Source organism: Salmo salar, chromosome 09, assembly GCF_965601325.2.
Source record: "Salmo salar chromosome 09, fSalSal1, whole genome shotgun sequence".
NCBI classification, from domain to species: Eukaryota; Metazoa; Chordata; class Actinopteri; order Salmoniformes; family Salmonidae; genus Salmo; species Salmo salar.
In genome coordinates, this window is record NC_138299.1 from 24245226 (window position 1) to 24259515 (window position 14290).

General features: G+C 44.8%; 2 protein-coding genes across 2 annotated transcripts; one reads left to right on the forward strand and one right to left on the reverse strand.

Moving 5' to 3' along the window:
* Positions 1-1766: 1766 nt before the first annotated feature.
* Positions 1767-5241, reverse strand: LOC145857969 (uncharacterized). The gene is made up of 3 exons (XM_082955568.1): positions 4413-5241; positions 3969-4311; positions 1767-3806 (listed from the first exon to the last, which is right to left on the reverse strand). Exon 3 carries the CDS (start codon positions 2667-2669, stop codon positions 2220-2222), a length of 450 nt encoding a protein of 149 aa, XP_082811694.1. The 5' UTR covers positions 2670-3806; positions 3969-4311; positions 4413-5241; the 3' UTR covers positions 1767-2219.
* Positions 5242-10544: 5303 nt separating this feature from the next.
* LOC106611009 (photoreceptor outer segment membrane glycoprotein 2) lies at positions 10545-14290 on the forward strand. The gene is made up of 3 exons (XM_014210801.3): positions 10545-11486; positions 11656-11902; positions 12416-14290. Exons 1-3 carry the CDS (start codon positions 10906-10908, stop codon positions 12680-12682), a joined length of 1095 nt encoding a protein of 364 aa, XP_014066276.1. The 5' UTR covers positions 10545-10905; the 3' UTR covers positions 12683-14290.

Below are 14290 nucleotides of genomic sequence, written 5' to 3' on the forward strand. Positions count from 1 at the left end.
CACTTCTACATTTGCACACACTGTACATAGATTTTTCTATTGTTATTGATGGTACATTTGTTTATGTGTAACTCTGTGTTGTTGTATGTGTCGCACTGCTTTGCTTTATCTTGGCCAGGTCGCAGTTGTAAATGAGAGCTTGTTCTCAACTGGCCTACCTGGTTAAATAAAGGTGAAATAAAAATAAATATCCTGAGTTGGGGAATGGAGGGGGGATGAAATATCCTGTGGCCATTAATCTTTCCTCGGGCGTTGAGGGTGACTGAAACCACAAGGCCAGGCACTGATTAAATGTTTCTAATAGAGGCCATTCATCTCCCTGTAAAACTCCTCCATGTGTCACCACCACACAGACAACTATCTTTGTTCAGCCTGCCTCTCTCCATAGAGACATCGAGGTTTTCATAATGATGCACACAAGTTGATCAACAAGCTAAAATCTTACAGTGATGTCTTTGGATCTGTACAATAAATTACAAACTTACTTTTAGATTACTCATTTGTTGATGAGCATCCCCTTCATGAACATCCCAACCTTGTTTCAGCATAACCAATCTGATCATGACGTTATAAAGGATATGAATATTTCCGAATGTATGTTTTACATTAACGACCACATGTTTATGGTCATCGTGCACTCTGACTATCCATAGCTGCTGTTGTTTTAATGGAAGATGGTTCGATAATATGCTACTTAGTATGACTTGTGTAGACACGTTTATTTTTACACATTTGTCATCAATATCTCCCAATCTGCTAATTTATCAAACCCCAAACACTTTTGTTCTCTCTGTCTACCACAAGTGGAGCCAGGGCCTAGATAGATGATCAAATCACCACACCAGACTGGAATACAGATTTGTGGCCATACAAAGAGGTAACATTGAATACAACATGGAATAAAACCTCCAGGTGATAGTAATCTTTATAATATCAATCTAAGAAGACGGCCTACTGGGGAACAGTGGGTTCCTTGCCTTGTTCAGGGGCAGAACAACAGATTTTTACCTTGTCAGCTCGGGGATTCGATGTAGCAACCTTTCGGTTACTGGGCCAACGTGCTAACCACTAGGCTACCTGCCGCCCTAATGGGGCGTGGCTGGAGTGGAATTGGTGGAATGGTATCAAATACATCAAACACATGTTTTCCATGTGTTTATGCCATTTCCTTCGCTCCGTTTCGGCCATTATTATGAGCCGTCCTCCCCTCAGCAGCCTTCACTGCCCCAGGCCCAGCGGTGATCAGCGAGGCCCAGCAGAGCTCCATCTGCTCTGGGTAACACCAGTGGCCCCTACCAGGGAGAGCAAGGGGTGGTGGTCACGGATGAGTAACTATGACAAGGTTGAGAGAGTCCTGGTCTGACATTACATTACACCACCTTCTCTCTGCACTTCATCCTTCATCCCCCCCTCTCCCAGCAGTGGAGACTCCCTGCCCACCAGTACATGCACTTGAGTCCCACTCCGGGCACAGACTCCCCACTGAGTGACAGCAACAGGCCAGAAATGGCCACACACACAGACACACACTTACAAACACACAAACAAGCACTCATTACATGCACTCACATGCACACACACACACATTTACTCTGAAGAGAGGCATTCACTGTACAGTCTCCAGCCAGACGTGAAAAACAACACTAGTTTCCTTCCTGGGCTGCTGCTGCTGCTGTTTCTAACGCTCCATCAATCTAATGTTCCAAAGGGCAACTCTCTTAATGTTCCCCGTCACAATGACAAAGGAAGATGTTACTAGAGGCATTTATTCTTCAATACAAACTCATACACAAAAACACACCATCTGCATGTATATCAATAAATAATTACCATTTTTATAAAATCGGCAAATCTGTGCAAAATGACAAACTATTAATTATTTGACCTTTGGTAGCTGTGACACTAAATAGGTTTTCTAAATGTAAGATGGATATAAATAACAAGCTAGTTTATTTTAATATAATCATAAGATAAACGTAAGATAAAATAGTGCATATGTGGAGTCTGCAGAATGTGGCACTATGAAGCACACAAAATGATTGATTTGCATATAAACATACAGTAAAAAAGCACTACCTTTTGAGATGGTGGATACCTGCTCTATGGTGGATACCTGCTCTATGGTGGATACCCGCTCTATGGCAGGTAATAGGCCAGTGGATGCCCTTTAGGTCTCCAGGGCTTGTTTCCACCAGTTGTCCAGCTTACAGTGACCCAGCCTATCCTCTGGGGTGCATCTGAAGCATGCTGCCGCCTCCTTGTGCAAGGCCTTCTCCCCTCCAGGTAACCTGTCTCTGGATGTCTCTGGGGCTGAGGAGGGGCTGAGCTGGGGGATTGCGTCTGGAGTTGATCATGTGGGACAGAGGGACTCCAGGGATCTGTAGCTGTCTGGAGCGTACGGACCTCCGACGGGGGATGAGCAGGGAGGAGTCCTGGAGAGAGAAGGACCGGATATACCTCCTAGAGCCCCCACTGTCCAGTTCCCCCTCCAGGGTAGACCCTTTCTCTGTATCTGGGCCACTGGGCCCTGCACTTCCCAGCTCCTCCAGAGAACAAAAGGTCTGGTGGAGCTCAGAGAAAAGGTCCTGGGTGGTCTCAGTGAGGGCACAGGATGTCAGGATCTCTGGTTGGTCCACTGCATCCTGGGAGTCCCGGCGGAAACATTCCATTGCTTTCTCAAGCTGTGGAGGGTCAGACGCCCTCTGAACAAACACAGAAACCCAGTTGGCCAATACTGTAGGTGGTCTGCATAGTATGTACAGTATTTATGTAATTGGACAGTAGAGGTCTGTCACCTGTATTGGCTCCAGCTCCAGGAAGCAGAGAGATGAAGCAACAGCAGCCCCAGAGAAGGGGGAGGTCTGGGGGAGGAGGTTCTCTGATTTGTCCCCTCCAGGTATGACGCTCCACACATCAGTCACATTTGGTGCATGAATGATTTCCTCAGTCACATCCTTGTCGTAGTCAATTTTATCTGGATTATCATGAACAAAAGTCATTTTCGATGGCCCCCCTACCTCTGAGGAAGCACAGTTCCCGCTCAGCCCAGTCAAAACTGTTCGCTGCTCTGGCACCCCAATGGTGGAACAAGCTCCCTCACGACGCCAGGACAGCGGAGTCAATCACCACCTTCCGGAGACACCTGAAACCCCACCTCTTTAAGGAATACCTAGGATAGGATAAAGTAATCCTTCTAACCCCCCCCCCCTTAAAAGATTTAGATGCACTATTGTAAAGTTGTTGTTCCACTGGATATCATAAGGTGAATGCACCAATTTGTAAGTCGCTCTGGATAAGAGCGTCTGCTAAATGACTTAAATGTAATGTAAATGTAAATTTAGTTAAAGGGCCAATTATTTAATTATCTCTCAGTTAAGTCATACAGCAGGTATAGTGAAAACACAGGCACAACACAGAGTGTAGTAACATTTGAAACACACCATGGTCAGGTGTCAGGAAGTTGTGACTCTCCACTTGGATCTCAGAAACAGAGGGCACTGATTGGTTGTCCTCATTACTATAGAACTGAGGATGGAGTTTTAGTCTGCTCAGACTATGTCTGACAAACAAATGATCACATAAAGAACACGTCCTTATCTTACTGTACTTTATAACACAATGCTGGCCACAGAAAATAGTGGAATATTGGACTAATCAGTCTGTTGAAAAAAAAAGTAAACATAGCCATTGTGTAAATGTATATGTAACATTCTGTCTAATGTTACATACACATGGGGAACTGCCTCCTCTTTCACAATTACGAGGTCGTCTCCTGGCATCACAGGTCATGATCTCCTCTACTCCCCCTAATGGAAACATTACAAAAGAAACAAAAAAAACACACTTTCAAGAACTCAGATGACCAGAAAATGTTATGTTGGGGTAATATTCAATAACTTTGTTTCAAAAAGAGCTGACAACTTAAATCTTGAGTATCATACAGCTCCAGTCAGTGCATCTGAACTCACACTCAGTGGAGAACACCAGCTCCTCCACATTCCTGCTGTCTAGACTCAGGCTGTTGAAGGAGACAGGGTCTGTGGCGCCCTCTAGGGTCAGAAGCAGGTCAGGGCAGCCTGGGTGGAGTTTGTCTGCTGGGAGGGATGGGCTGTCATCCTGCCTGCTGTGACACCCTCCTCCATCACTAAGCAGGGAGGAGATCTGCTGCAGCATCACTGTGCTTCCATACACATATGGGATGCCCCATCTCAGAGGGGGCAAAGAGGAGGCAGCGCTGAAAGAGAACATAGATTCAGAGCTCTCCTTGGATGGGGATTGAGAGGAGAGGTGTGCCGGAGTCCAGTGTTTCTCCTGCATTGAGACAAAGATATTCATTATTTTAATAACCATCATTGCCCAAGTATTATACCTCAGCACACTCACTCTCAGACAGAGCCACAGTAGTAAAGTACCTCAGCTATAAGAGGCAGGCCGTCATTAGGTGGCTCTGTGTCTCCCTGCTCTACCAGCCTGTCAGTCATCATATCCACTGGGGAGGGGCTAGGGAGGAGGTGCCTCAGGGCCTGGGTGGTCAGACTCAGCTTCCGTCAGCTCCCTTTCCTCTCTTGGTGCTCCCCTGGCCATGCCGCCTCCTCACTGGGCCAGCGGTTATACCAACCACACAGTGGTATTGGGTACTGCTTTGGAACAACATTTGTGGGGTCATGTTTTATTGACTGTACCTCACTGTTGGCTGGAGTTGTCTGAGTTCAATCATAGATTCCCTGAGGAGTCTGATCCAATCCTCTGGAGAGAGTGTTGCTGGTGTGAGACTGATACTGCAGGGCAGAGAACGGACGAATGGGAACCCCTGCAATTCCCAACATTTCAATGACTTTCAGAATACTTGATAGTGATGATGATATTTCTGAAATCAGTATCAGTCACAATCACTGATCTGTACCTGGCTCTTTCACTGCCATAGGGATCCCTGTGGTCCACCAATGCTGAGGAAACCCCTCTATTCCACACTGACTCTCAGTCTCTTCTGACTGATTAGTACAATGGCCTACATCCTAATAAAGATAGTCATTTTCTATTGAAAAACTGACATAAACACACTGCATGTACTGTATATGCCTATATGTATTTACATCTGTTATGGTATGTGTTACAAAAGGGATCACCTTCCATACTGCTTCCATGCAGTCTGAAGCCTCCACACATAGGCCAAGCCTCTCACATCCATTGAGGAAGTACCTGACCATGTCATCACTTCCTGTGTGACCTTTCTTTAGGAGGGCCCAGGCATCTGAGACATGGCTGAGGGGCAGAGAAAACTAGATTGTATGGCTTACAGTTTTCATATTCAGAGAGACAGTATTTCATACACTAGTCTATGCAGTATAGTATATCTTTGTATATCTATACCTGTTCTGTAGGAGTACATCCACAGAGAGCTTGAGGTCGTAGGGGCTGTTTGTGGCTGGTCTGATCCAGTATAGATACTTCAGCGCCAAGCGGAATGCTTTCTCCTCAGCAGGCTGTGGATGATGCAGCGGTGCTGCCAGGAGAACCAGGGTGGTTCAGACCTGGGGCTCAGCAGCAGCTCCATTGAGCCCTACACAAATGTTAATGACATATACTCTTAGCGCCTTTTTTTCTATCTAGAACCTTAAAGGGTTCTTCGGCTGTCCCCATAGGAGAACCCTTTGAAGAAACATTTTTGGTTCCAGGTAGAACCCTTTTGGGTTCCATGTAGAACCCTTTCGACATAGAACCTGTAACAAAAAAGTGTTCTACCTGGAACCAAATGAGTTTCTTCTATGGGGAAAGCCAAAGAACCCTTTGGGAACCCTTTTTTCTAAGAGTGTAGCCATAGGGCACTCTAACCCCCATTTTGGCTCTATTACATCCCGCTAGAAGGCATGTACACTGAGTGTACAAAACATTAAGAACATCTGCTCTTTCCATGAAAGACTGACCAGGTGAATCCAGGTGAAAGCTATGATCCCTTATTTGTGTCACCTGTTAAATCCACTTCAATTAGTGTATATGAAGGGGAGGAGACAGATTAAAGAAGGATGTTGGATGGACATGGATTGTGCCATTCAGAGGTGCACCGGTTTGTGTCAAGAACTGCAATGTTCCATGCCCTGACGAATTGAGGCTGTTCTAGGGGCAAAAGGGGGGTTCAACTCAATATTAGGAAGGTGTTCTTAATGTTTTGTTCACTCACTGTACACCAATGGACTAAATGGTGCTGTGACACTGGTCAAAGGTCAACATACTGATAAGTGTCCATGGTCGAGCAGCCAGAAGGCCCGGATCTGCTCTGAGAAGCTGGGAGGGATGGTGAAAGCATGGCAAAAGGACTGCAGGAGGTCATTTTCGCACTGTAGAAAATTGGCCTTGTCCAAGATGAAGTACATGAGCTGTGCACAGGCTGTGTTAAGTGTAGTTTACATGATCAAGAATACTGTATATTCACTTCAGTTCACATGACAGTCACGGTCATACCTTTGAGAACACTTTATGGATTCTCCATGGTTGGATACAATGGCCTGAACAGATATGTTGTCAATGCGAGGCACCAGCACCAGCTTCAGCAAAGCCTGCAGTTTAGGGGGTGGGTAACCCTGGTCGGTGCGGTCCTCAGAAGTCCATATGGGCCAGTGTTGTTAGTCCATCTGAGCCACCATACTCTGGATCAGTGAATTCCACCTTTCACTTCCCTTCTCCTCCAGACTAATCAAATGAAGAGAGATGAAAAGGGAGATGTGGAGAATAGATCAAGAAATAATGATTAGGGAGTAAAAGAGGAAGACAGAAAGAGAGTGAGAGAGAGAGAGACCGCCTATCAGTGATTTAAGGATTACCCAGAAGTGTGGAGACAAGCCCTGCGGTGGTTCTGATCCATCTCTCTCCATATCTGAGAGATCTGCTTTATTTCTTGAGCATCTGAGAGGAATAAATACGTATAAATACTATAGACTAACCCTAACCCTAGAGTGGTAATACATTGTACCTACAGCTGAAGAGCCAACCCTAACCGTATCAATAATCCTAACCCTAGCTATAACCCTAACGGTAACAATGCAACACTTGTTACACTGTACTTATACGAATAGTTACACAGTAATAACAAATCTGTGATGTAAAGTGTGACCGGTTTGTAAAGTTTGACTGTGTGTGTAAGATTAGCGTATGCATCCTTACCAGGGTACTTGGGCAGGAGTCCGGTGATGCCCCACCACTGTACCAGCCGACCCAGCCAGATGTGTTGCTTCAGAGCTCTGCGTTCCCGATTCCAGCAGTCCTGCCTTACTGCTGAGGAGCCACAGTCGACCCTGCAGACACATGGAATCCCCAAACCTACACACACACACACACACACACAGGAGAGACAGCCACCAATTAATCAGAAAACAGCTCTCTTTGTAGAAACAACATTTCCAATCCTGTTGTAACCATTTGTCCCCATATTGTTACGCCAGTCCCAGATGTTAAAACTAGGTGTCTAGGTAAGATCATTGTACAAAACAAACTAGCGAGTTGATATCATTCACACAACAATCTGATCATTGTGAGAGACATGGTTGGAGTAGTACTGTACCATGCCTCCTCCCCCACTGGGCCAGGGTCAGCAGCTGTGGTCCAGGAACATCCACAGGCCCTGGCAGCTGCTGAAACCTGGAGACAGGGGAAGTGAGGGGAGGGGGCAACCCAGAGAGAGGTGACAGGAGAAGACCTCAGGAACACAGCCGTGTAAAGAGCTGGGTTCAATAACCTTTGGGTCTGTTTGGGATGGCTGGTACTTGGGCTGAAGTCAAGCAGACAGTAATTTGCAGTCAATGGATTCTCTGTCGGGAGCATTACTGAACATAATCCCTCATATCCATAGTTGGTTATAAACCTTCTCCAAATAAATGCATTAAATACATCAACAATAAGTCATGTTGTTGTATTGAACTACAAACCACAGGCATCAGAGAGGATAATTGGTATTTAGATAAAGTACAATAATGCATAACATACAGTACCAGTCAACAGTTTGGACGCACCTACTCATCCAAGGACTTTTTCTTTATTTTTACCATTTTCTACATTGTAGAATAATAGTGAAGACATCAAAACAATGAAATAACATATATAGAATCATGTAGTAACCACAAAAGTGTTAAACAAATCAAAATATATTTTATATTGAAGATACTTCAAAGTAGCCACCCTTTGCCTTGATGACAGCTTTGCACACTCTTGGAATTCTCTCAACCAGCTTCATGAGGTAGTCACCTGGAATGCATTTCAATTAATAGGTGTACCTTGTTAAAAGTTAATTTGTGGAGTTTCTTTCCTTCGTAATACGGTTGAGAAACAGTTGTGTTGTGACAAGGTATAGTGGTATACAGAAGATAGCCCTATTTGGTAAAAGACCAAGTCCATATTATGGCAAGAAGAGCTCAAATAAGCAAAGAGAAATGACAGTCCATCATTACTTTAAGACATGAAGGTCAGTCAATCAGGAAAATTTCAAGAACTTTGAAAGTTTCTTCAAGTGCAATCGTAAAAACATCAAGCGCTATGATGAAACTGGCTCTCGAGGACCACCACAGGAAAGGAAGACCCAAAGTTACCTCTGCTGCAGAGAATAAGTTCATTACAGTTACCAACCTCAGAAATTGCAGCCCAAAAAAATGCTTCACAGAGTTCAAGAAACAGACACATCTCAACATCAACTGCTCAGAGGAGACTGCGTCAATCAGGCCTTCATGGTCGAATTGCTGCAAAGAAACCACTACTAAGGGACACCAATAAGGAAAAGGGACTTGCTTGGGCCCAGAAACACGAGCAATCGACATTAGACCAGTGGAAATCTGTCCTTTGATCTGATGAGTCCAAATGTGAGATTTTTGGTTCCAAAGAAGGTGAACGGAGGATCTTAGCATGTGTTTTTCCCACAGTGAAGCATGTAGGAGGTGTGGGCGTGCTTTGCTGGTGATACTGTTGATGATGTATTTAGAATTCAAGGCACACTTAACCAGCAAGGCTACCACAGCATTCTGCAGCGATACGCCATCCTATCACTTTACAGAATGGAAGACCAATGTTATGGATATGGCTTTAAGAACGTAGTTAACTTGCAGTGCCGTAAAGCCTAGAGGGCTACTATTCATGCCTATGATATCCACCATCAGATCCAAGTACAGCAGACACAGCGAAGTAATAGCCCATTTTACCACAGAACTAATATGTGATCAGAAGCTGTAGTCTCTAGCACTTACCTTCCACAGTATCCGTGCTCCCCTTCCACTCAGGGATCAGGCCATCTCTCTCCCTGTGGATGTGCTGACTTGACTAGTGTGTGTCCACAGTAGAACTCTCCTCTTACACAAGCTCCTTCGGGCCATGATAATCAAGTAATCTCAATCTCGCTCGAGATCTCATTGGCTGATTGGCAGTGTGGATGTGTATGGACGTGTGCGTGAGAGACAGAGAGTGTGACAGGAATAGGAGAGTGTGTGAGGGGAGGAGTAGGTGAAAATGCTTTGTTGCAAATTCAATTACACCATGAGGATAAAGGAGATTGTATTAAGGTCTTTGGAGCTTTTGATTGTCAGTGTTAAGTTTTTCTTGGCCCATTTCCTTTCCCCTCTGAAGCATACATAGTGTCACCAAAGCACTGACTTGTGGGTAGCAGAAATGTTGTTTACCTGATCACATTAAGGCATATTATCAAACAATCTGACACATTTTCAGTGTTTGCTTATGAGCTTAATATTGTCCTCTTTGATATTGTGGCAATAACACTTGTCATCACAAAGTTATGTGTTGCCTTACTTGGCCTCAACCTGTTTCAGGAATGGAGACTCACAGACCCAGAAGAGGGCTCACTGGACACAATACTATAAGCACACACATACATACAGACATACACACCCCTGTAAACCCCTACTTTTCTTACCTTTGTTTCATCTCTGTCACTATATGAGTTTACAAGTGACCTTGTTTCCTTTGCTTCAGTGAAGCTTCCATTTAACAAAAAGAATAGCAGAGCACCGTTTAGTGTAAATGGAATAGGCTATTCATACTTTAGTCTTTGAGAAAAAAAATGTATTTGTCTATTCATTCAATATCAGCCACTCTGTCGAACGCACACACACACACACACGACCCTTGCCCAATAACTCTTTGTGGTGCTGCAGTCAGATTTGTGCAGGTGGCAGAAGGTACATCCAAATCCTACAGGTCTGATTAGAGGGGATTATTAGGAGGGTCAGGGGGCTTTGGCCAGCGGACTCACTCTGATGCTGCTGCGGGCGGGTGTCTGTCTACTCCTTCTGTGCCACTACGGCTTGCCTCTCTCCAGGCCAAGTCTTAGGATGTCTGTCAGTGAAGAACAAAACAAACCCCTAAACAGAGATGGGAGCCAGATCAGACGGACACCGTGCATGTTGCTGAGATAAGGTAGGTCCCACTGAATGCTGCTGTTTAATGTATTTTTTGTTGAATTTTATAGTCGATTCTATTTCTAGTTTATTCCATTCTATTTCTTCAGATGAATTGCTTAGCAAAGTATTATGTTGATAGTGGGTTCAGCAGAGGTGACATAGTCCAGAGGTGTGCATTATCCAATTTGGTCATTTTTAATATTTGTGTAAAAGCTACTGTATGAGAAAATGTTCCTGCAGTGATTCAGATATTCATTATTATGTTTGATCATACCTTGTGGTGCAGGGCTGCCAACACTTATAAATAGGAGACCCCTACTCAAGAAACTGATTATAAATCACTGAGCTAAACTGCTTATGTGAGGGTGTGTGGAAACCTCCCATCTACAACCCTGGCCCCTCCCTTTATCCATCCACAGCCCATTGTGCCTCTTACTCCTTCCCCTACCTCTATCCTCTCCCCCATCCAGCGTCCTTCCAGGACATTGGATAAAACAAAACAAACATATTTAAGATGGCCGTGCTGAAAGTGAAATTCACCAAGACCAACAGGGACAAGCTTGCCCAGGTGCTGTGGATCCTCAACTGGGTTTCCGTGGTGACAGGGTTGATTCTGTTTAGCCTGGGGCTCTTCCTAAAGGTGGAGATCAACAAGCGCTGGGAGCTTATGGCAGAAAGGGACCTCCACTACGTCCCCAACATGCTCATTGCCACAGGCCTCATCGCCTGTGGCATCAATTTCCTGGGCGGGAAGATCTGCTACGACTGTGCGGACACCACTAAGTTCCTGCGCTGGAAGCTGCTGATGCTGCCCTACGTCATCTGCACCTTCTTCTTCACCTTCTGCATCCTGGTGGGGGCTCTCATGTGCTACAGCATGCTCGGGGAGCTGGAGGAGGCTCTGGACCTGGGTCTGCGGGAGGCCATGCGCTATTATAAGGACACGGACACACCAGGCCGCTGCTTTCTGAAGCGCACTGTGGACCTGCTGCAGATCCAGTTCCAGTGCTGCGGCAACTTCGGCTTCAGAGACTGGTTCCAGATCCAGTGGATCAGCAACCGGTACCTGGACATGTCCCACAGGGAGGTTGTGGCGTAAGTACAGACTAGAATAGTGATACCCTACCTGCCAGATCAGACACAGAGCTCAGCTCTGTGCCCATATATACTATGACCTTAAGGTTCTTGAATTTGAGGCTCTAGATGCCCCAAGTGATCAACCCTCTGTCTCGGTCTCTCCCTTTTCCCCTCTCCACGTCTCTAGCCGGCTGAGGAGTAACGTGGAAGGGAAATACCTGATGGACGGGGTTCCCTTCAGCTGCTGTAACATTAACTCACCACGGCCCTGCATCCAGCACCAGATTACCAACAGCTCAGCCCACTTCAACTATGAATACCAGACAGAGGAGCTCAACTTGTGGAGGAAGGGCTGCCGCCAGGCCCTGCTGGAGTACTACACCCACATCATGCAGTCCATCGGCCTCACCGTCCTCATCATCTGGCTGTTTGAGGTAGGCATAGGGGTGTCCTTACAAACAGACTGATGTGGTTTGAATATAAGTAAACATGGTGCCTGAGACTTACCTGACATACACCAAAACCATTATTTAAACTCAGCAAACCACTAATTATAAAGAACTCAGAATACTGCAATGTAGATTGTCTGACACCTTGTACTTGCAGGGAAGTGTTCAGGGCTTCTAGTCCACCTCCCATGCACTTTATCCTCCCTTAGCGTGATAAATATAATTGTTCATTCACTTTGCATGCTCCCTAATCCCACACCAAATCTCTTTTGTGACATTGGCTCCGGGTTATCCATGCTCAGCTTTGTGTGTGGACTCACCCTTTGTCCTCTACTGGGTCACATGGAGCTGTCCCAAAATACACATCCCAAACCTACAGCTACTTCTGGGACCCACATATTTTACTCTGGTCCACTATAAATGATAAACAAACGTTACAGTCATCAGTATATTACATGGTCTAGGGATTTCCTCAGTAATGTTTGTGTGCTGTTGTAGCTGTCGGTGCTGACGGGGGTACGTTACCTCCAGACATCCCTGGAGAACGTGCTGAGACAGGGGGACCCAGACTCAGAGTCCGACGGCTGGCTCCTGGAGAACAGCTTTGTGGAGACAGCCAGATCCAACTTCAATATTATAAAGAGCTTGGGGAAGTGCAACCAGATTGACACAGCCAACAACGGCGACCCCAACATCGATGTCCCCTCCACAGCCTACTATGGACCAGACAACCTGCCCCCAAAACAGATTCCTGTGGCCAGTTGACACCTGCTCAGACACCTTATATAGCCCACTCCACAGAGCCCTCAAAAGGTGAGGGATCGGGTAATACACATCAAAAGTTTGTCTAAAGAACAGGAACTGCCTCGAACAATAAAAGCTTGCCTGAAAGAAACATGGAATTGAGGCGGAATTAGACAATGTGGCAAACCAAGCAATGTTTGTAAAAGGGAGGACTGCCATCACAGGGGGGGATTTGACGCAAAAGAGAGAACCCATAGCAGATTGGTACAGAACACGATTATAATAGATAACATGGAAATGGATACCAGAGATTGTTTAGCAAGAGCATTTAAAACAGAATCAATGTGTCATCGATTCTATGCCATCATCACCTTGTTACCTTCTTTTCATATACCCATAATCAAATTCATTTAAAAGAGTGAAAGCCAAACTGTGTTATTCCGCCTTCAACTTGTGAACCCTTCATTGACAATCGTCTACAGAAATACATTTAGGTCAAACATTTAATTATTTCAATAGATCCAGAGACTTGTTAACTGAAATAGCACAGACATAAAATAAAAACAAAGCAGTCAGTCACTTCAAGTTCCTAACTACATTTAAATGTGCCTCAGCCTGAATGTAATAAGGACGTTGGTCTAAATGAAAATATGCAGACCTTTCCCACTGTATTGGGACAAGCTTGTAGAAAAACATGGCAATTAAATATGTGCCGAGTCTTGATAAAATCCCGATTTAGGCTTTTACAAATATTCACTCTAGTTTTCTACAGCTATAGACCAATGCAACTCAGCATGTCTTACTCATTATAACCAAGCCTTCAAGAAATCTTACAAATATGTCAACAGGGGGAAGGATGCATGTGAGTTAGAGGGGTTTGTGGGATAGACATTGCCTACAGATGGAAATCCTAAAGGGAAAGAGTAAATAAGCTTATAAATACAAAATCATTTTGGAATGTATACAGTTATCAAGATTTTGCTGATAGTTGCTCGTTGGTTTTGTTCAGTACAAGATAAACAATGACTGGTAAGACACATTCTGTAGGAGAAATGTGAAGACCAAGCACACAAGTGTTGGCACTTAAAATAAATATCACTGGTGCCATTTTCCTACTGTACTGTACCATGTCTTTATTGTCTTTCCATGATATGTGATGAACTTGTACAATAAGTATTCCTGTGCAGCAAGTCTGTATGCATAGTAGTGACAACCAAGATTGAGATTTCTAAGCAATAGCAGAATTGAGCTAAGGACCCCCACTGCCTCTGATTATCCCTAATCTGTGTCCGAATGGGATTTCACATTTACCTCTCACCTCCAATCAATCAGCGGACACACATAGTCTATTATGGGCACAGAGGCAGAGCACACCAGACTACTTAAGGCTCAGTTTCAACTACTGAGTACTACAGATACAACACTACCAATCAACACGATATGCTATCTTGGATGAGGTATGAAAGAGGCTACCTTATTTCAGTCTTTAAGCAAAACTATATAGGGTCTGTGCCTGGTCCCTCACTGTGGAATGAAACAGTGAGAGGAAAGTCATATTAGCAGTCTGATTTATTAGACAGCACAGGTTCTGAGCAACAATCAACAGTATTATAGCTGCAGCATAAATAC

Excerpts from the sequence above, each read along its gene's own strand:
- LOC106611009 (XM_014210801.3), top strand. The coding sequence starts at position 10,906 with ATGGCCGTGCTGAAAGTGAAATTCACCAAGACCAACAGGGACAAGCTT. Across the intron at positions 11,487-11,655 it reads TCCCACAGGGAGGTTGTGGC|CCGGCTGAGGAGTAACGTGG; the intron begins GTAAGTACAGAC and ends CCACGTCTCTAG. Across the intron at positions 11,903-12,415 it reads TCATCATCTGGCTGTTTGAG|CTGTCGGTGCTGACGGGGGT; the intron begins GTAGGCATAGGG and ends GTGCTGTTGTAG.
- LOC145857969 (XM_082955568.1), bottom strand. The coding sequence starts at position 2,669 with ATGGAATGTTTCCGCCGGGACTCCCAGGATGCAGTGGACCAACCAGAG.